The 23,572-nt window shown below is 37.1% G+C and overlaps 1 protein-coding gene across 1 annotated transcript in view; it reads right to left on the reverse strand.

Moving 5' to 3' along the window:
- Positions 1-23,572, reverse strand: part of LOC150080515 (uncharacterized) — a 398,298-nt gene that overhangs the window by 164,336 nt on the left and 210,390 nt on the right. The window contains exon 8 of the mRNA XM_090381933.1: positions 16,613-16,758. Coding sequence (XP_090238059.1) covers positions 16,613-16,758 — 146 coding nt within the window. The remainder of the gene's footprint in view (positions 1-16,612; positions 16,759-23,572) is intronic.

Raw genomic sequence — 23,572 nt, forward strand, 5'->3', positions numbered from 1 at the left:
TGATATTATATATTTGGATTTCAGGAAAGCTTTTGACACTGTTGCGCATGGAAGATAACTGTACAAATTGGAGCAGAATGGTATTAAGGGTAAGTTGCTACAATGGATAAAAGGATGGTTAAGTGGGAGAAGACAGAGGGTGGTAATCAATGGGTGCTGCTCTTCATGGACTAATGTTATTAGTGGAGTCCTACAGGGTTCGGTGTTGGGTCCACTATTGTTTTGTATATTTATCAATGATATTGATGAAGGTGTATCAGGCTTAATGTCGAAGTTTGCAGATGATACAAAGGTTGGCAGGGTGGTACTGCAACAGGATCTAGATAATTTGGGCAGATGGGCTAAGAAGTGGCAACTGAAGTTTAACCTTGACAAATGCAAAGTACTGCTAATGGGTAGAAGTAACCCACGAGAAACGTACCAACTGTGTGGTACTACACTTAAGGTGGTAGAAAATAAAAAAGACCTGGGAGTAATTGTGCAGTCAGATATGAAGTTTTCTGAGCAATGCAGACAGGCTGCCAGGGCAGGTCATGGGGTTTTGTCAATGATATATAGGAATTCTGCTAGCAGGGAAAAGGAGGTGATTGTCCCTCTGTATAAGGCAATGGTCAGGCCACGCCTTGAGTACTGCGTACAGGTCTGGAGGCCTCATTTTAGGAAGGATGTAGATTTGCTTGAATGTGTACAGAGAAGAGCAACAAGATTGGTGAGGGGAATGAAGGGATCCTCTTATCAAGAGAGGCCTAAGTTCTGCAAATTGCAGTGGCTGGAGACTAGGTACCTGCGCGGTGATCTGATTGAGGTGTATAAGGCCTTGAATGGGTTGAGCACGCTGAATTCTGATGGGATCCTTCCACTTGTTCAGATTACGAACCTACGGGGGCATAAATTCAAATTAAGAAAGGACAGATGTAGAATAGATATGCAGAAATTTGCCTTTAGCAGCGGGTGGTTAATTGCTGGAACAAACTTCCATCTGTCGTTGTGGAAGTTGATAGGTTAAATAAATTTAAGGAGGAACTGGACAGGCATTTGGAGGGAATGGTGTGATTTTTTTTTTTTTTTTTTTTTTGGCTGATGCTGCATAAGCTCATACACTTGCTTTCTTGTATCACATGCTACTGCTTCTGCTACTACTACTACTTTCAGGTGCAGTTTTATTGAAGGGTTAAAACAAAAATTAATTAATGAAGAAGTGGATGGCTGTGGTTCATTGTCTTTTGACTTTTTTTTTTCCCCCTTTCTATAGCATAAAAGAAATATCTAGGTTTTGCTGCTTTGTCATTTTTCTTGTTTCTTTTGAAGCTATTCACAGAGTGCCAAATAAGACCTTATTCCATGAACATCTCTCCTGCTGCATACTGCATTGTAATCATTGTCTTCTAAGAGCTGCAACTGCTTCTAAACTTCCCTTGGGATAGAAGACAAAAGAGAAGTGGAAAGTTCTAGTGGTGCTGTGTCCTGGACTTCTTCATCTCCAGCTTTCATTTCCCCCTCTCAGTAACAAATTGTTGAAGATCAGCAGTAGAGAGGTTTTCAAAATGGGACTTAAACAGCTCTTCAACATCCTCACTCTCCACTTCTTCAAATCCAACATGCTTTGCAAGAGCAACACAACGTTCTTTGCATCTTGGAAGTTCCTCTGATGGTTTTAAGCTTTTAAAATTATGAATAAAATCTGGGAGAAGCTTCAGCCAAACTGCATGCAAGCAATCCTTACTGACATCACCCCAGTCCTCCAAAATGATGCCAATAGCATTCTTGATGATAAAGTTCTTCCAAAATTCAAGAATAGTTTCCTTATTATCCTCCTCATTAGCTGCAATAAACTTCTTAAATATGCATCCTAAATAATACTGAAAAACAAATTTTGGGTCATATCTTGTTATGGGCTTTATAAAAGTAAGTCTACTTTATAGATTTTGGTATGCTAAACCGAAATAGTGCTTAAAATGGAAGATTGTCTCTTGTATTTTAAAAAAGTAAGTTTTATATATTTATACCAGGTATTTTTTATTTATATGGCAGTAAGATGTAGTTACAAACATACCTGTATCAAACATGGCACCTTTTAACCATTTGCTTGTATTCAGCTTCAGGAGCATCCTTTTTCACGATCCAACAATAATCAGCTAACAGGGTGGCACTCCATTTGCATTTGTATCTTTGTTCCATTGCTGAAATGTCTTGATGGAAGTGCTCAACATGTTTGTCATTGACAGCACCAAAATTCGGCAGGGAAGAAATTCAGGTGTTACTGCAAGAAATGTATCTTCAATGGTATGTTGACCCCCAGTTATTTGGATCTACGAGAGATTCAAATGCTAGGCTCTTCATTCCATTTGTTAATGATTTTCGTTGAGGCCAACTCCTCTCTTGTCGTAGTGCATATCTTTGGCACAACTATCTTACTTGCAGAGAAAGCAACAATACTTAGTGTAACCCTTTTGTAGTCCTAATAAAATGTGATTACCTTTAAATCACCACATATCTGCCACTCATACTTCTGATAGTGTACACCTAAGAGGATGTTCTACATGTTTCTGTACGTTTCTTTTCTGTGGACGATATACAGAAGAGGTATTGAAGGCAGCATATGCCAATAGTGTAATAACACAGCCTTAAAACTAACCTTAGAAGCATCTATAAATAGTCGCCATTCTTTGGGAATGTTGTCACTTTCACAGAATGATCTAGAAGATTCCATTGTTGTAGCCTTGAGGCCAAAAGCTCTGCCTTATTCTTTGACAGTTTGAGATCCCCGATGAGGTCATTAAGCTCACTTTCTTTGATTTTATGTGGCTCAGCAAGATAAAGGTTTGGACAAAATGGTGGATTCCTTAACATAGACGGCTGCTGTACTTCTTCGTGTATATCAAGCTGATGTTCATCACAGTGTCTTCATCTTCATCAGAGTGCACAGAAAAACGGTCGGGTGGTTCAGGAATAGGTAGTACCTCACCATGAGGGATGGGACTAATTGCAGATGGCATATTTGGGAACGTCACTGTCCACTTTTTCTTCATTGTCCCCTTTTCTAACGGAGGCACCATACAGAAGTAACTGTCTGTGACGTGATTTGTTGGCTCCCTCCATATCATGGACACTGTGAAAGGCATTAAAACGACCCTTTCGATTCACCCACGTATTTATTTTGATGAACAGGTAGTGCAGCATATAAAAGAACTGGAGCCCAGTTCTTATCCTGGTTGCCTACTTTACACGCAAAGTACAAGAAGTGGGCTGTTTTTGTGGCTCGAGTTAAGGGACACTTTCTTGAAGCTAACGTGACTTTTCCACATATGTAACAGAAGTCATCCGGACTATTCACACAATTACGGGGAATATTAATCTTACACGACACAAATACCATGAAAAAAGTAGGAATCGTACAGAGAACAACTGTTAACTGAGAACAAATGACCCAGTACCTAGCCGTATTCAAGGATTAGTGCAACAGAGTTGAAGACGAATTTGAGGCGAAACAACTTATCACGTGATGCAGAGCAAGGCACATTTGCCGATCAAATGATAAGAGCATGCTGGTACTGAAACTGAGATGTTGCCATGCATTTTGCTGAGAGCTGTAGTTGATAATGTAGAGTGACTTGTTAATATGAAAACCCAACTGTAATCCGAAAACAAGAGCAAATCAACAATTTTTAATGTAATTTTCATGTTCAGCAGCATAAAATTAGTCAAGATTGGGTATTTTAGATTTCGTAACGTTTTACATGTTGACTAATGTAATAAGCTTTAAAACCTGCTATCACAATTTGATCCATGGGCTGAAGGAGAGAGAGAGAGAGAGAGAGAGAGAGAGAGAGAGAGAGAGAGAGAGAGAGAGAGAGAGAGAGAGAGAGAGAGAGAGAGAGAGGGAGGGAGGGAGGGAGGGAGGGAGGGAGGGAGGGAGAGAGAGAGGATGTGTTCAGAAAGCTCAACAATGATGCAAGAATGGTTTAGCACATTACCGAAAATGAGAAGAACCTTGAAATAAGATTTCTTTTTCTTGAATTATTTTTAAAAATACTTGCAAAAACATCAACAATTAGGTCAGAAAAAATTTGCTCCAACATCCAACTTCTTTTAATTGACCAAAATTAGACACCTAGGAGAGACTTAAGGTATCCTTTCAAGGTTTGGCAGAGTGGTACACCACCACAGACTTAAGCTTTATGTCTCCACTAGCACTGGCATCAAACATCACAGTCATATGATCCTTTTCAGCCTTAGAGCTTGGAGTTGTATGCCATCCTTAGAAATGTAGGTTCTTGATGGCATTTGGTTCCAGTACAAAAATTTTTCATCAAAATAGAAAATTTGATTTAAGGTGCAGCCTTCTTCCTCACCTTTTTTTTTTCACTATGCAAGAAATGACTTTGCTGCTTCCTAGTCTGCACTGGCAACTTTGCCACATAACTTTACATCAAAAAAACCATAGCAGTTCTTAAAAACAGTCACTATAAGCACTAAAGTAAGGCAAATCTGCAGGCTTTTCATCTTTTTTTCTTAAGATCTTCATAAATTGACTTTTTTTAATTTGATCATTTATCCATGCATTTTGAAGCTGCTCCATCTCATCAAATTCCTTTGGCCATGATCTCAAAGATTTACTAGCACTCATGCTTGTTCTAGCAATGAAGTTATTCTAATTGTTTTGGCATTATCTCTAATGGTGCGTAATGTAGACTCCTTTATTCCTGTTGCATGAACAATGTCACATGTCCTTTCATTACATTTAAAATGTATTAGCATTAGTAGAGGCATCTGATGCAAGAAAGGAAGCTTATACAGCACCAGCCAAAAAAAAAAGAAAAAGAAGAAAAAAAGAAACACTTCCCATTTCATCCATCCATTTACACTAAAAGTCTATCCAGTCTTTCCTTGAATTTATTTAAGTTATCAACTTCCACAATGACAGAAGTTTGTTCCAGCAATCAAATACCCACTGTCTAAAGGCAGATTTCCGCATATCTATTCTACAACGGTCTTTCCTCAATTTGAATTTATACCCACTCAGGTTTCATAATCTGAGCAAGATGACGAATCCCATCAGCATTGAGTGGCAACTCAAAACTATTCAACCTTAACACACCTCAATCAGATCACCTCGCAGGTACCTAGTCTCCAGATGCTGCAATTTGCAGAACTTAAACTTTTCTTGGTATGAGGACCCCTCCGTTCCCCACCAAAAATCTTGTTGCCTTACTCTGTACTTGTTCCAGCAACTCTACATTCTTTCTAAAATGAGTCCTCCAGACCTACATGCAGTACTCAAGGTGTGGTCTGACCACTGCCTTATACAAAGGAATCACCTCCTTATCCGTACTAGCAAACTTCCTGTATATCATTGACGAGATTGCTCTGGCAGCTGTCTGCACAGCTCAGAAAACTTCATATCTGACTACACAATTACTCCAAGGTCTTATTCATTCACTAATGTGTGTAGTACCACACAGGGTACGTTTCTCTGGAGTTAATACTACCCATGTGCAGCACTTTATATTTGTCAATGCTAAACTTCAGTTTCCACTTCTCAGCCCATCTGCCCAACTTTTCTAGATCCAGTTGCAGTAGAATACTGTCATTACAGTCATTAACAACCCTGCTAACCTTTGTATAATCTGCAAATTTGGACATTAAGCCTGATATAACTTCATCAATAATATTGATAAATATAGAAAACAACAATGGTCCCAACATCGAACCCTGGGGACTCCTCTAATAACATTCATCCACAACAAGCAGTGTCCATTGATTACCGCTCTCTGCCATCTCCCACTTAACCACGCTTTTATCAATTGTAGCAACTTACCCTTAATGCCATACCGCTCCAGTTTTTACAGCAACAGTATCAAAAGCTTTCCTGAAATCCAAGTACAGGTAGTTCCTGACTTTACGAGTTAACTTGTTCCTAGCGCGTGCTCATAAAGCGGGAATGTATTTCACATAAGACACAGTGTTAAAAACAGGGGTTACGTTCTCAACGATGAAATTAATTAGTTAGCTGGTTAGTTTTTGTATAAACAATGATTTCACTTATCCAAAGAAATGAAAACATGGCCTGTAAAATCAAGCAAATTATAATTTAAAGAAATTATTTATGACTTACAAATGTTAATGTTTATTATTCATCTTCTTCAGAAATGCTTCTAGAGGCATGTTTCCAAGATATCTTTTCTTTATAAATTTCACAATAGTATGTATAAGCATTTTTTTTAATGGCACGCACAAATTGCAACTAACAAGCTTAAAAAAAAAAAAAAAAAAAAAAAAAGGAGTGAAGAAAAGATTCTGAAAATTTATATATATAGTAGTAATGGTAATGAAGGCGTGTGATGCAAGAAAGCAAGCGCATGAGCTTATATCGCATCAGACAAAAAAAAAAAAAAAAAAAAAAAAAAATTCACACATTCATTCCCTCTAAACGTTTGTCGGTTCTTCCTTAAATTTATTTAACCTATCAACTTCCAGAACGATAGATGGAAGTTTGTTCCAGCAATTAACCATCTGTTGGCTAAAAGCAAATTTCCGCACATCTACTCTACATCTGTCTTTTCTTAATTTGAATTTATGCCCCCCTAGGTTCGTAATCTGAACAAGTGGAAGAATCCCATCAGAATTCAGCATGCTCAACACATTCAAGGCCTTATACACCTCAATCAGATCACCCCGCAGGTGCCTAGTCTCCAGCCACAGCAATTTGCAGTAATTAAGCCTTTCTTGGCAAGACGACTCCATTTCTCTCAACTAATCTTGCTGCCCTTCTCTGTACATGCACAACATTCCCCTCAACAAACCTTGTTGCCCTTCTCTGTACATATTCAAGCAACTCTGTATCCTTCCTAAAATGAAGGTTGCAGACCTGTACGCAGTAGTCAAGGCATGGCCCGACCACTGCCTTATAAAAAGGGATAATCACCTCTTTTTCCCTACTACCAATATTCCTGAATATCATTGATAATACCCCATGATCTCCTCTGGCAGCCAGTCTGCATTGCTCAGTAAACTTCATATCTGACTGCACAATTACTCCCAGATCTTTCTAATTTATTACCAGCCTAAGTGTAGTTCCACACAGTTGGTATGTTTCTCTGGGGTTACTTCTACCCATATGCAGTACTTTACATTTGTCAATGTTAAACTTCAGTTGCCACTTCTCACCTCATCTGCCCAAATTTTCTAGATCCTGTAGCAGCAGCAGACTTCTATTACTGTCATTAACAACCTTGCCAACCTTTGTATGATCTGCAAAGTTCAGCGTTAAGCCCGATATACCTATATCAATATCATTGATAAATATACAAAACAACAGTGGGCCCAACACCGAACCCTGGGGAACTTAAATAACATTAGTCCACAAAGGGCAGTATCCAGTGATTACCACTATCTTCTCCCACTCATCCACCCTTTTATCCATTATAGCAACTTAACCTTAATACCATACTGCTCCAATTTTCATAGTAGTCTTCCATGCACAACAGTGTCAAGAGCTTTCCAAGTATATCAGATCAAATTTATTTTTTGCCTCCAGGTCCTTTGTGATCACATCATAGTATCCAATCAAATTGGTCAGACAAGACTTCCCCTTAACAAACCCATGCTGTGTCCAAGCTATAACTGAAGTCTTGTCTAGATGATCCTGCAGTGCTTCTTTAACCAGTGACTCCATTACTTTCCCCGGAGCAGAAGTTAAATTATTCGTGTGACACGTGTAATTACTCGTGTCACACGAGTGATTACACCATTCTAAGGGTGACACGTGTAATTACTCGTGTCACCCTTAGATCCTCCTTTGTGAATTTGGGGATACAGTTGCACATCTCCAGTCAATAGGGACTTCTGGGTCCCGGGATGGGTCCTCATAATTATGGCTAAGAGTTTGCTTATGTCCTTTGCTGCCTCTTTTAATATAAGTGAATAGATCCCATCCACCCCAGGTGCCTTTCTTACGTTTAACTTCAACAATTTCTCCTCCACTTTGCTCTCAATTATTACAAAATCATTAAGCACCCTATTACTGTTTGATAAACTTCTGGCATTTTCCTTGCTTAATAACTCCTCATGTGTGAATGTAGGATGAAAAATACAGGATTGTTAAAATTAAAGTATCCCTATGTAGAGGGCTCTGAAACAAGTTCTAAGGCTCGTACTGAAGAGAAATTTGAACAGGTACAATAAAGAATGTGCTCGCCATTTATTGGAAAAATAAAATCAGTTACAAAATTTGTCACCATATGGCGCTGTGGCAATACAAATCACTTGAACAGCGCTACAATTGTTCAATGTGTCCTCCATTTTGGTCAACAACAGCACTTTCTACAGCAGAATGTAACATGTCAACTGGAATAGCCAGCATATGACGTCTAATGCTGTCCTTCAGATCTGCCAGAGTTTGACATCCTTCCCGATACACCTGGTTCTTCAAAAAACCCCACAACCAGAAGTCGCATGGGGTGAAGTCCGGTGATCAGGGTGGCGAGTGCATTCTTTATTGTACCTGTTGTCCAAATTATCTCATTCAGATTATCAGCTATCTGATAATCTGAATGAGTATTTTGCATCTACATTGATGTTTATTTTATATGATTGAAGATTTCAGCGAAGGAGAAATACATTTCACCATAATAACGTAAAAAATCACACAATTCAAGCTATTGGTATTTTCGCAAATGCAATAACATCGAGTTTACTAACCATTTAAATTGATTCCACTAACAGAAAATCCTAATAATTCGGAAACTGCAAATGGTTTTTATTGTTTTTTGGTGGTGACCTCTAGAAACGTGCTTTAGAAAAATATCACAAAGGCATTCAAAATTGATTCTTATAATAGAACATATAATAATGATTAAAGTGTAGTATGTTTTATTAGAGGGGGCTTAGAGGGGAACAGGTATCCTGTGTGTTATCAGACACTCAGCCTAAAACACTGATGGATCCAATATCTCTCTATTACAGAAGATTTAGGAGAAGTCCGGTTGGCCTGCCTCCCTAAAATCCACTCATGCACACCTTCTCGATGGTAAGCCCTGTTACGTCACTTAGGTGGCAACGAACGTGTAGAGTGGTTCTCTTCAAGACGCCTGGTCAGCGTGAAGAGGAAAAGACCAAACCCTCCAGCATATGACAGCACATCAAAACGAACGGCCCTCAGTCCCCAGCAGCTTTCACTCTCCCTCTTGCGGCAGCAAGAGGATCAGAGTGGAAGCAGAGGGTGCTAAGAATCTCTAGGTATGACCAGGCTGCCCATGCACGGAAACTAAACTTGGCCTGTTATAACGTTAGATCACTCATCGGTGAAGACAGAATATTAGAGCCGGAAATGGAATTAGAAAATGTGAATTGGGATATCATCGGTTTGGCTGAAACAAGAAGAAGAAATGAATCACTTATAAGTTTATCAAGTGGAAATCTTCTGTACACCAATGGAAACAGTGAAAGGAGTGAAGGTGGAGTTGGGTTTCTGGTCCATAAAGACTTTAAAAACAACATTTTGGAATTCAGAAGTACATCACCAAGGGTGTCAAGACTAATACTCAAGATTTCTAAGAGGTACAAGCTAAAGATTATAATGATTTATGCACCAACATCGAGCCATGATGATGAAGAGGTTGAAGAAATGTACACCGAAATTGAGTCTTCTAGATGAGCAGAAAACCCACTACACTATTATTATGGGGGACTTCAATGCTAAGGTTGGAAAAAGACAAAACAGTGCAGAAAGGGGAACTAGAGGAAATTTTGGAATTGGTGAAAGAAATGAAAGAGGTGAAAGACTTGTGGAATTTGCAGAATCTCAAGGACTGTCAGTAATGAACACTTTTTTCAAGAAAAGGGTGAACAGAAAGTGGACATGGAAGAGTCCAAATGGATTAACTACTAATGAAATCGACTTCATCCTCACTAACAGAAGATATATTGTGAATGATGTTACTGTCCTGAATAAGGTAAATGTTGGAAGTGATCAGAGAATGGTAAGATGTACACTTGATATAGATGTAGGAAAGGAAAGGAAAAAACTGACTCGAGTAAATAATACAAAGGTCTTTGAGATAACAGAAGAGGAGAAAAAGCAGTATGTACTGGAACTTAAGAACAAGTTTGAGCTTCTGCAGATTGCTCAGGACCAAGATATCGACGAGGAATATTACAACTATCTGAAAGTGATAAAGCCCAAGAAACCTATAGGGAAAAAGAAATCCAAAGAAGAAAAAAATTAGTCAAGAAACACTTGTCATGATGAACCGAAGACGACAAATGAAAAGCAAGAAAAACACTGACAGGGAGAAAATTGAGTATACTGAGTTATGCAAAGCCATTAGAAAGAGACTCAGAGAGGACATAAGAAGATTTAACACAAGAAAAGTAGAACAAGCATTAAGGGAAAACAAAGGATTTAAATCAGCAGCCATGAGCAGTAATACAGAAAGACAAATGATACTGAAACTGAAGAATAGCGATGGTGTACTTATAAACAGCAGAGAAGGCATAATTCAAATAGCAGAAGACTACTATAGAGAATTATACAAGGAGCAGGGGAATGATGCCAGCAGTGGGGAAGATGGATTTCAAAGTAGCAACACATATGACATACCTGATATTCTTCCAGATGAGGTAGAACATGCATTGATGAAAATGAAGAATCAGAAAGCCCCGGGCGAAGATGAAGTTACTGTAGAGTTGTTAAAATTGGGAGGAAAAGACATAACACAAAAACTGGCAAGGCTCTTCACAAAGTGCATTAGAAAAGGTGTGACGCCTAAGCAGTGGAATAATGCAATCATAGTTTTGCTGCATAAGAAAGGAGATAAATCAGAAATTGGAAATTATAGACCAATTAGTTTGTTATCCCACATCTACAAGTTGTTCACAAGGGTCATTACTAACAGATTAGAAAGAATACTTGATGAGAATCAACCGAAAGAGCAAGCTGGCTTTAGGACAGGATTCTCAACTATGGATCACCTTCACGTAATATCACAGCTAATGGAGAAAGCAAATGAATATAAAACACCATTATGCCTGGCATTTGTGGATTATGAAAAGGCATTTGACTCCATACAGCATAAGGCAATGTTTCGGGCACTGGAAAGACAAGGCATAGATACCCCATATATTATGATTTTGAAGGAAATATATGAGAACGCTACCTCCTTTATTAGACTAGACAAAGACAGTAGGAAATTTAAAATTGTCTAGCTACAATCATGGTTTGAAATGCGAGATTTATGAATGTTTAATATTCGTTTTTTTATCGCAATTAACGTTCATATTTTCGATATGAACCTGTTGATACTTGGAAAAAAAAAAAAAAAAAACCTTGTAAACCCGGGAACTCGTAAAGCAGGAACTGCCTGTACATGGTATAAAAATTATGTTTTGCATCTAGTTCCTTTTGACCACATCATAGTATCCAATGAAATTGGTCAGACAAGACTTGCCCTTAACAAACGCATGCAGTGTCTGAATTATTACTGCAGTCTTGTCTAGATGATTCTGCAGTGCTTCTTTAACCAATGACTCCATTATTTTCCCTGGAACAGAAGTTAAATCAAGAGGTCTGTATATCTCGTATCACCATTTCATCCTCCTTTGTAAATTGGGGATACATCTGCACATCTCCAGTCCACGGGGACTTCCCTGAATTCAACGATACTCTCATAATTATGACAAAGGGTTTGCTTACTTCCTTTATCCACCTCCTTTAATATAACTGGATAAATCTCATCCACCCTAGATGCCTTTCTTATGTTTAACTTTAACAATTTCTCCTCCAGTTTGCTCTTAGTTATCACAAAATCATTTAGCTTCCTGTTAAAGTTTAATAAGCTTCTGTCATTCACTTCCCAAAGGATTCCTCATGTGTGAATTTAGATGCAAAATAATCATTCAGTTTGTCAGCTTTCTGACCAGGATAATCAATGGTCGAACCACCAACATCAAGTGGACCAATCTGATTCATTCCCTTCCTTCTAAAGTTTACATAAGTAAAGAAGTTTTTCTTTGCATACTTTGTCAACAGTTTCTTGAAATCTGCCTTCACCAGCCCAACCTCCTTTGTGACTTGATTACAGACTAGCTTATATCGACCACAGGCATCTATGGTATATATATAAGCCACCTTCACCAGCCCAACCTCCTTTGTGACTTGATTACAGACTAGCTTATATGTACCACAGGCATCTATGTCTCCTGATAATTTATATGCATCCCATGCATTTTTCTTCTCTGCCATTACTCTCATTAGTTCATCTGACATCCATTTAGGTCTAAACATTGAACAGTATTTCTTAGTTGGTATGAAAAGCCTAGTAGCTGCTATGATTAATTCCTTGAATGCTTCTCATTTAGAATTTGCTGTTGGTACCATCATAAGTTCGTCTCACTGCATAGAATTTAAAAATTGTCTGAGACCACTGTAGTTGCCTTTATGAAAGCAAGAACCCTTCCCTTTACTGCTGATGATAGTTATATCTTTAAGTAAATCCCACATCAGTACACTGTGATCACTGCCACCAAGTGATTTATTTTTCCTGGGAAGTGCCAAGTTGTAGACTTTTTGAGATCCTGCAAATGGATAAGTTTTTTGAACATTTTTACGATATTCTTGATTAATTATCATATTAAATTGGTTTTACAAATAGAATAAATAGTCTTGATCAAGCTTGTTGGCTTATTTTTTAAATTAGGTAGTGATTTTGTATTGTTCGAATCTTGCCACTATTGTTATAGTTGTTATGCTGAGTTGTGGATAGGGCAAGTTTAGTTAAGTTACAGCTCACTACTTGTACTGCTATTGTATCAGTGTTTTGGTGTGAATAGTAAGGTTATAACTGTGATAACTAAGTAGCTCATTGGGCATATATCTTTTTGTGTTTAGCTAAGGATATAACTACTTTAACATTGTGATCGTTATGATACTGTATAACATAATATGTATCACTGCATTTAAATGTAGTATTCTCAATTAATCAATTAAATTTATTAATCTTATTAGTTTTCATTATAATCAATTAAATTAAATTAAATTAAATGAAAATCATGTCTGAGACTAGAGCAGCAAAGCAACCAGCACTAAGTAGCAGGTGTGCTGTGGCTTGGGGAAGAACCGAAGGGGCAATTCTCCAATGGATAAAAAGATGTGCAACTTGTGGAATGTTCAAGGAACCTTTCTGGAACAGGACATGATCTAGCCAAGGAGGATATCTGTGTGTACCAGGTGCAGAGAGTGTCAAGAAATTAGGTGCCAACTCAGCGCTCTGTTGGGTATCTATGAGAGCTTGACAAATAGGGTAGATGCCCTTGAAAGGATTAAAATGGGGGGCCCATGAAGCTCTCAGATGCCCAACTCAGTGCCAGAGCTTATTCCTGTGCATCAGGCAACACTGCAGCAATCTCTGAGGCAGAATGCACTTGTCCTACAGGAGCTAGTTATTGTCGGTGACTATTGTCAGAGAGATGGAAAATATATTGTCCAAAAAGGTAGGTGGAATAGGACCAGGAGACTAGCTTATATCTGCCATAAGCTTCTGTGTCGCAAGTTGATGTCATCGTAGAGCAGATACCATCTTTCAAGGGCACAAAAGGTGTTGCTGTTGTACATGTTGGCAATATTGACATTACAAGTAGGAGATCTGTGGATTTACTTTACAAGTACAGGTTGAAAAAAAGTCAAGTTAGGATTGAATTTGGAAGTGCCTGCAATTCTGGTGAGACATGATAAAACGGAGTATAGGATGAGAGCCTTGTCAAGCAATTTGGCCCTGGAGAGATTATACAAGACTTATGGGGTAGAATTTTTCTCAGTGTGGTCTGTGCTTGTTAACAGGAGAGAGTGCTTCTACAGGGATGGGATACACTTATACAGAAAGGGTGCAAGAATATTTGCTGATGCTATTGAGGCAGTGTTAGGTGGGTCAGAAAACTGCCCAGCTTGGGGTGCTTTACAGACTTATAAATTAACAGTAGCTGCAGGCAGAGGTGAAAGTAATTCCTGCACTGCTTCTATTGGAATGAGCCGCAGCCTGGAAAGCAAGGTGCTGGAGATTTAAAGAACTGCTGAGAGTCAACGTGGAAGAAATAAATACATGGGATGTGTTAGGGAAACTAAGAGTAAGGACAGGTGAATATATATACTTGCATGTACGCCATCAATGCTTGGAGTTAGTAAATAAATTGGATGAATTTGAGGTGCTGGTGAAGGTTGTTATTGTTGGCATATCAGAGGTGTGGTGTCACACAGAGATAAGGAATGCAGAATTGGAATTTGGGGAGTACAATGTGTACAGAAAGGACAGAGGAGGAGGAGGGGTGATGCTGTTAGTTAAGAAACACAAAATCAAAGGAAGTGCATCCAGTTGACATGGGTGGACAGTGCCACGTTGAGTCAGTTTGGTGTGCGTTATAGACCTAATGACTCTGAAGCATACAATGAACAACTGTACAGAGATACAGAGTGGGCCAGAATCAGAATGTCTTATAATGGGGGATTTTAACATTCTAGATATTGACTAGAACTTGTGGGTTGGTCATTCGCACAGTAGGAAGACTTTTGTGGATTTATTGGATGACTGTTTTCTACAGCAACATGTTCGAGGGGCAACCAGAGATGGTAATATTCTTGATATGATTATCGGCAGTGATTATTCGTGCATTACGAATCTGCAGATAAAGGAACCACTAGGTGACAGTGATTAGTGTACTGATGTGGGATTTACTTAAAGATGTTTCTCTATGACTGCTCTATGATGATAGATGGATTTCTGATTTTTAACTTCCCCACTAATGCTGGTGTTCCCAAAGATCAGTTGTTTCTCCACTTCTTTCCTTTTCATACTGTCTGGAAATTCTAACCACAGTTTTGCTGTTGACAGCACAATGCATTCCACCTTTCATTCTGAGACACCTTCCCCACACACAAACAGATTGAACTTCACAAATATTCACCCCCAAAATGGTGATATCCAGGTAATTCTCCAATGGCAAAGATAACTTAGTTAATTTCAATCTTTATAAAACTAATCCTAAGTCTAATGTCAACAAGTACCTTCTATCATTTTAATCTTCAATCCATGCATGGTACTAAGAACTGCTGAAATCAACGTGGAAGAAGTAAATATATGGGATGTGTTAGGGAAACTAAGAGTTTTATATAAATGTATTATAGGTTCTAATACATTTCATGTTTGGGATTTTCATTAAAAAAAAAAAAGTCTAATGATACGTACCACAGCTAAAATAATTTCACAATAAAGCAGAGCGCCAAGATTTTCCTAGCCATCATCTTTCATCATTATGATGAACATACGTTAGATGTCTGACCCTTCAGCATGGGTACTTGACAGCTTTTCAGAATCTCAATATACTTTAGTCAGGTTCCACTGTTATTATAAAACAAACTCCTCTACACTACACAATAAGGGTAGTGATTCCCTGTATTACATTTAACTTTTTTTTTATTTAACATAACAGTATATTTATTAGTAAGACCTTTCTCATAACATTTTAGCTACTTCAGTCATTATATACTGTATATTTCTTTTAAGTTTAATGGAAAATCAGATTTAATGGTCAGACCTTGCCTCCCCACCCCGCAAAGTCTGGTAAAGCAAAATTTCACCGTACACTTTGAGACTACACAAACTGACAAATCTCCATATGTTGGCCATGAACAAGCTAGGGCAATGCAAGAGTAAGCTTTCAGTTTTATTGAAATCACAGACATATTGGACAGTTTGGCGCCTCTGCAGCCAGGTGCAGTAGTGCGTAGCACACGCTTCTTGATTAGACTGGGGTTCGAGCCCATAACCACCAAATACGGAGGATGCGGAAGGTCAGAAATGACCACTATATATCCCCAGCCCGGATAAAGGGTGAAGGTTGGCGTCAGGAAGAGCATCCAGCTGTAAAAATTGCATGCCAAAACAATAAAAAACGCTGACCCCCATATATAATGGGAAAAGGCGAGAACAAAAAAAAAAAAAACAGACATATTGGACAGTTTATCATATGTGTTTTTGTGCATCATGTAGTATTATTTTTCAATTTTCTTTCTTTTCTTCTCCATATTACTAAAAGATGAGAACTATGAAATCTCTGGTTATCATATATTTGTGTGTACATTTTCTGATTTCATTTTTGTAGAACTGGTAAATGACCTGACAGTAGTATTAAAAGCTGTGTTAACTGTGGCACAAATGTGAACTGCTTCTTCTTTTTTTTTTTTTTTTAAATTTTCTTTATTCCTATTTTAAATTTGGATCTAGAAATCCAATATAATTTCTGAGTACATGCACTGTGACGTTATTCCCCAGGGAGGTGTCAAAACATACAGTTGTTTTGCTTTCACCACAAATGCTTTGATCTACACAATGCAGTGTCACATTTTAAATATAAGTTCCTTTTATAATGATTGAGAAAATGTAGAGAATACTAATTATAATTCAAAATTCAAACTGGATTTCTAAAGAATGCCCAAATTAACTTGAGGTGAGAGGGACCAGGATATCACACTATTAAAAGAAAAATAATTAAATAGTTAAAAATGAAATATAAAAACAAAACACAAATATTTCCAAACATATTAAATAAATTATAATAAATTTACCTTTTAATTTAACTTTTAAAACCAGCTCTCCACAATTAGCAATTTTAACATCTACATTTGGACGACTGTTATGATCTGTTTTCTGATTCTCAATCTCTTTTACAACTTCATGCCCAGATAATATTTCTCCAAATACAACATGCACCCTTAAAAAACAAACAAACAAACAAAATAAATAAATAAATAAAAAAAAAATATATATATATATATAAACATATACATATATGCAAATGACATTTTTTCTCTTTACATGTATTGTGTGCACACACAATACACATAAAGGGAAAACAGCAATTTGAATTACTGCAGTACTTTAGCAAATTTTCAAAGGTAAAAAAGTATATTGTAATTGAAATAACTGCACTAATTGGGCAAAACAATGCATGCTCGAATAGTGCATGTATGCCAATGACTGCATGTACATGCACACAACACTAAAGAATGCAATTGTAACTGCTCTGACAAATAGTAGCAGGGGAAAACCAGCAATGGTAATACTTTTTGAAGGCAATAAAAAGTTGTATGAGAATATTATTTGTAACGTACATTACTGCTAACAAACTTCCTAATCATTTAAATAGGCAAAACAATGGCAATACAAAGTATACAATCACTCAGGATGATGGTAGAAAACAACACTATTATACCACATACTAATAAAACAATTAAGATATAATTGGAAAGTTGACATCTGCTTGGTTTCGCATGTTTGTACTCAAATGTACAAAACCAAGATACCTTAATTAAAATCATATAAGTTTAGGGCTATAAAGCCTCATGTTACAACAACTTATTAGTATTCTAGTATTATTTCAATATGTAGCTAAATAAGGCAGAACAAAGTCAGCATAAAAAGATGCATTGCATTCTTGTAATACATCTCATAGTGTAAAAACCTCACGAGATAGAGATGCCTACCCTTACACTAGAAATAAGTAACACTACATAAATAGAGAAATATATTGTTACTTATTCTTAGTTATTGGTCAAACATTAACAAGTATTGTGCAAAATTTAGATTTGTCAGGGTCAACAGTCAACACAATAATAAAGGACAAAGACAGAGTACGTAAAGAGATCAGCACCAATGAAGTTAACTATAATAACCAAGGCTAGAACGGGGCTAATAAGCGAGATGGAAAAGTTACTTATTGTGTGGATGGAAGACCAGATCCAAAAAGACATCCCCTTAAACTTCTACTTCATCAAAACAAAGGCTCATGGCATTTTTGAGGAACTTAAAAAGAGTGATGATACTGAAACCACTTTTGTTGAGTCATGGTTAGTTTGATAGATTCTGTAAGGGAGGAGGATATCATAACATTGCCATAAGTGGTGAAGCAGCAAGCACAGATGGTGAGGCTGCTAAAAAATTCAAGGGCAAATTGAATGAGATTATAAGAAATGGTGATTATTTGCTGCAACAAATATTTAATGTGGACGAGACTAGTCTTTCATGGAAAAAAATGCCTAGTAAGACATATTTGTATCGAAGAAAAGTCAATGTCTGGGTTTAAAACTGCCAAAGACAAGGTAACACTCGTAGTGGGGAGTAACATAGCTGGTTATAAACTTAAACCTTTAGTGGTTTATCACTCAGAAAACCCAAGGACTATTAAGGGCATTGACAAGAAAGGCTTTGGTGACAATAACCATGTTTGAAGAATAGTTTCTAAATGTGTTTGTCTCTGAAGTTGAAAAATATTGCTTACAAATGTCCGTGCCTTTAAGGATATTAATGCTCCTTGACAATGCTTCCAGTCAACAGAACATCTAGATGATCTGCAAGACAATGTCAAGGTAGTAATGGCTTTGATTCAACCAATGGATCAGGGAGTTATCTGGGCATTCAAAGCTTATTACATAAGTACAACATTTTCTGAGGCTGTAAATGCAACAGAACAAGAGAAGATGGATCAACGGCAATTTTGGAAGATGTTTAACATCCTTGATGGAATACACATTTCGAGAGGCTGGGAGGGTTTGACAACAACTTGTATGAGCAGAGTTTGGGAAAAACTTTTAAAACATTCTGAGCTTAACAACGAAGGCTTCGACAAAGATGAGCTGATGTCTTCTGTTACCAAAGAAGTTGTAAACTTAGCCCAGCAGTTGCAGCTGGTCTTGGAGGATGAAGATATATACGAGCTTGTGGATGAATGAGGTGAAGAGATAACAACAGAAGACCTAGCCCAGTTGAATGTGCAGAGTTGAGGAGCAAAGGAAAGCCAAATCCGTTGAGGAATCGGAGCAACCCAAGAAGCAGTTTAAATTAAAGGAAATGGCACAAGAGTTTCGAAAAATTCGGGTAGGTTTCTCTATGTTTGATGGAATGGATGAAAACACCAAACATTTCTTGAAAATAAAAAGAAAAGTTCACGATTGCTTATTGACTTATCGCAAAATTTATAAAGAGGGGAAAAAACATACGAAACAGATGAAATTCAAAAAGTTCGTGTCACATACTACCTCCCTGACCTCTACTCAGCCTACAACACCCTATGATTAATGATCTTATTAATGCTTTAGGTACATTTTAAGTTACCTTCAGTTCATCAGCTGACTTTGATTTATTGTGTGGTTTAGACCAATTTTCTTAAATATGTACATTTTGGTTTTGATTCCATCAGTAGCCCTTATAATGCCTACACGGTGTGTGAAATACATATCAGTTTTCAGAGTACAATAACATGCATTTTTTCTTCCTTTTATGTTTTCTTTTCTTATATGACATTCCAGCTACTTGATAGTAGCCAGAGAAGAAAATATGTCCCCAGATAACATTTTTAATTGTTATGATATATAACTATTTTTCTTCTTTCTTCTGAGGATATGTGGTTTTTGTAATTTTGACATATCAGGCATATAGTAGCAATATTTTTTTAGTCATTCCCGAGTTACGTAAGAAGTCCTGGAACATATCTCTCATGTACGTCGGGGACTTATTGTATATAAGAAAATAGACAAATTATGCACTTCTCTCCTCACAGTAATTATTCAGTTGACCTTAGAATTTCTTCAAACTGACAGTCTCAACCACCTGTGGGGGCAATTTGTTCCAGTAATCAACAACTCGCTGGCTAAAATAAAACTTTTTACAATCTAGTTTAAACTTTGTCCCCTGTAATTCAAATTTATGGTCTGGAATTCTCTATAACAGTAAAAATTTCACCTTCATTCATTTTACTAACTCCTCTCAGAGCTTTATTAGCCTCAATCAGATCCCCTCTGAGGTGCCTGGTTGCCAAGCCCTGTAAGCCCATATAACTGAATTCTTTCCTCATGCAGTTGATCTTTTGCCAATATTACCATGCAATTTGCCCAAGAAGCTGTCCTTTTTTTAGATGAGGTCTCCACACTTGGACACAGTATTCCACGTTCGACCTTACAATATCCTCAGACAGTGAGATTGTGACCTCCCTCGCCATTATTGAACAACAGCCTATCACTACAGGCTATTGTTCAATAAAGGTCACACAGGACTTTCCTGGCCACCTGTTTACACTGCTCAGAAAACTTCATACCTGCCCATGTCGTAACTCCCAGATTGCTTTCTTCCTCTATTGTTTTCAATTCAACCCAACAAAATGCATAAGTTAATTTGAGGTTGTATTCCCCAAGTGTAAGACCCTGCATTTTACTGTTTTAAAACACAGCTAGCACTTTGCTGACCATAATATCATTAACAATAATAAGTATTGTAAATCCCTGGCACCACCATGCCATGACGGGACTAATTGCATGTATATTATGCTGCAATTAAAGATTCTATTCTAATATCAATAACAATAATTATGTTAGTTAAATCTGTCATAACTTGAGGTTTTACAGCCCTAAAACATATATTTCTCAGCATTTTACATTTGACATTTTAAAGGATTTTGATCGTGTTTGGCATAACGGTCTTCTAAATAATCTTCCAACTTATGGTTTGCCAACTGTTTTTTGTAACTAGGTATCCAGTTTTATCTCTGACCGCTCACTGCAGGTGATGGTAGATGGTTTTCTATCTTCTAACTTCTCCACTACTGCTATGTTCCCCCAAGGTTCAGTTCTTTCTCCCCTATTGTATATCAATTACTTTTTCCACTGACTGGAAATCCTATGCATAAATTTCTGATCATAGCATGCTGCATTCCACCATCCAGTTTGAGAGACCTTAGCCTGCACAAACAGCTTAAACTTCTCAAATATCCACTCCAGTTCCTTAAATGCTGATCTCCAGGTAATTCACCAGTGAGGCAAAGATAACTTAATTAATTTCAATCCTAAAACTCAGTCCTCTCTTATATCTTGCAAAATGGATTCTTCTACTGCTATGCTTATCCTTGACAACACTCAGATTTCTATACTAGATCACATATCTCTATAAGGATAACCCTGATTTCTAATCCCTCTTGACATAATTTCTAAAAAGATTTCTAACCTTGATTTCTAAAAAGCTGGGTTTTCTCCTTCACTCTCAGCATTACTTTTCTTCTAAGCAGCTGTTCACTCTATACAAATCTCAAATGTGCCCTATCATGGAATATTGTTCCCACATCTGGGGCAGTATCCCCATAACTTCACTCTCAGCATTACTTTTCTTCTAAGCAGCTGTTAACTCTATACAAATCTCAAATGTGCCCTATCATGGAATATTGTTCCCACATCTGGGGCAGTATCCCCATAACATCTCTCAGGCTTCCAGACTCCATTCAAATAAGGGCAGCTAGGTTAATTAATGACACATCTCTTACAAAGTTTCTCACTCTCTGTCTCATAGATGTTATGCATTTCCTACAGACACTTCCATAGGCACTGTTATTCTGAATAATTGAAGCCAATTATTCAGAAGTCCAAAATATTGCCCCAACCAGTCAGTATCCTTTTACAGTCCAACTTCAAAATCACTGAACCAACTTTCCTTCTTATCCATTTTTTTCAAGAAATTTACAGTTACCAAATTCAGAAATGCAAGAAGTATTGAAATGCAGTTGTGCAATATCATGACAGAAAGTTGCCAAGTTAATTTCAGGAACAAAAATAAAAGAATAAACTATCATTAAAAAAAAAAGAGCTTAAGAATAACAACCACATTCAGAAATACACTGAGAAAAGTGATGTTGCTAAATCTGCTGTTCAAGATTCAATGACTGCTGTTGAATTGCTGTTCAAGATTCAATGACTTGAATCTTGAACAGCAATTCCAAGTCATTTGGAGTACAAACTCACTTCCCAGTGAACCTTTCTACAAATTGGTGAAAAGAAAACTGTAGCAGTAATGCAGCCACTTCTAATTTACAACTTTTTTTTTTTTAAATAAATCCCACACAAAACATCCTAACAAGCAATACAGATGCCTATTTGAGACAATACTGGAGGAAACTATCAGGGAGGTGACTGACAGTGTTCTTGTGGTGGAAAATGTAACAGTAATTGAGAAGAGAAAGGTTATCAGTGTTGGTTTTTATGTTGAGATGTGAATATGTGTAAAGTAAATGGCATAAAACTGTCTAAGAAATAGTGATTAATTGAATCTTTTATATCTCACAGTACTCCAATAATTATTGGTAAGAAATATTGCCTTACAGTTATGGATGCGAAACCTGGGAAGAAGTTATACATTTGCTTTCAGGAATCTAGCAGGAAATTGGAAAACATGTTGAGGAAGGTTTCAGTGATAAATGTCTACCAGCTTTGTTATTTTTCAGATGCAAAATGTTCTGTAACCAGAACTGCAGGGAAGGTGTTTCCTCTCTGTTGCCATGGCCTGGGCAGATAGATGCAGGTTACCATTTAGAGCCTTTTCTGAGGAAGATGTACACAAAATTACACTATCTAAAACATGACACTGGCAACCACTCAATGTATATTTCTTACATCAACATAAATTACTATTATTGTTATTATTATTTATTTTTTAAAGAAACCCTTAAACATGAAAGGTATTAGAACCTACAGTACCGTGCATGGGTTAAAGGCAGCGAAGACAGAAGACACTTCTAGGTAAACTTAAATTTCTGTAGATTGTAGGTTTGGAGAAATACATAGGAAGGAAGGAAGGTTTGCAAAATGCCTTGAGGAATACATTGAATTTACAATCAAACTAACTTGGCAAACACACCAGCAGCAGTTGCCACGATGGGCCACTACTACTGGTGTTTATAAGTATTTAAAAAAGCAAACTACTAGAGGAATGCTAAATACAGCCTCATTATATAATAAGTAAACTTAAGGCAGTAATTTTCAAGCTGAATCATTTTAAATACTTATAAACAGTAGCAAATTTCTGTTATTATGTTCCCATCTGTAAGAAGTTGAGAGTGAATAAGCCTCATGTGCAGAAGGACCCTCTCAGTAAAACATAATTGCTTATGATCTTCAGTGGGGGAGAGGGTTTTTTTAATTAGGTAGCAATAATCCATTTAGAGTCTTGATAGGATGATCTCTCCTTTTTTTGTCATATATGTAAGTTAGTTCTAGTTTAATATAATAAACATTAACAGTATTTTGCTCATGCCACATTTGCTAATAGAGATGAAAGTTACTTGATTGCATATTACAGAGAAGCATTCAGTTCAATTTTTTTTTTTTTTTTTTTTGGTGTTTCATCTGCTAGTGCTTTGATCCCCATGTGGCTAGCCGGGGGCCATTATAAGATGAGCAGCTTTATATTAAACTTTAAAGAATCAGCATATGTCATGCACTTTTGATATTATCTAAGTTGAAGATGTTGGATCAAGGCAAGTTCTACTGAAAAATATTCTGTCATTACATATTACATATGAAGCAAATCTGTTATGTTATGGTTGCATTTAGAATGTGATCAAATGAAGGAACCAGAACCAGAGCAGTGCATGTAAATCAGCACATAATATGAAAACAGATGGAGAGGGGTGCATGTAAATCATGGTAGACTTTTTTGTAGTTCATTTTATTCTTAAGGTTTATTGTTCATTTGATGGGTGCTATATAAAT

This window comes from Mastigoproctus giganteus, chromosome 9, assembly GCF_048544385.1.
Source record: "Mastigoproctus giganteus isolate SK-2022 chromosome 9, ASM4854438v1, whole genome shotgun sequence".
NCBI lineage: Eukaryota > Metazoa > Arthropoda > Arachnida > Uropygi > Thelyphonidae > Mastigoproctus > Mastigoproctus giganteus.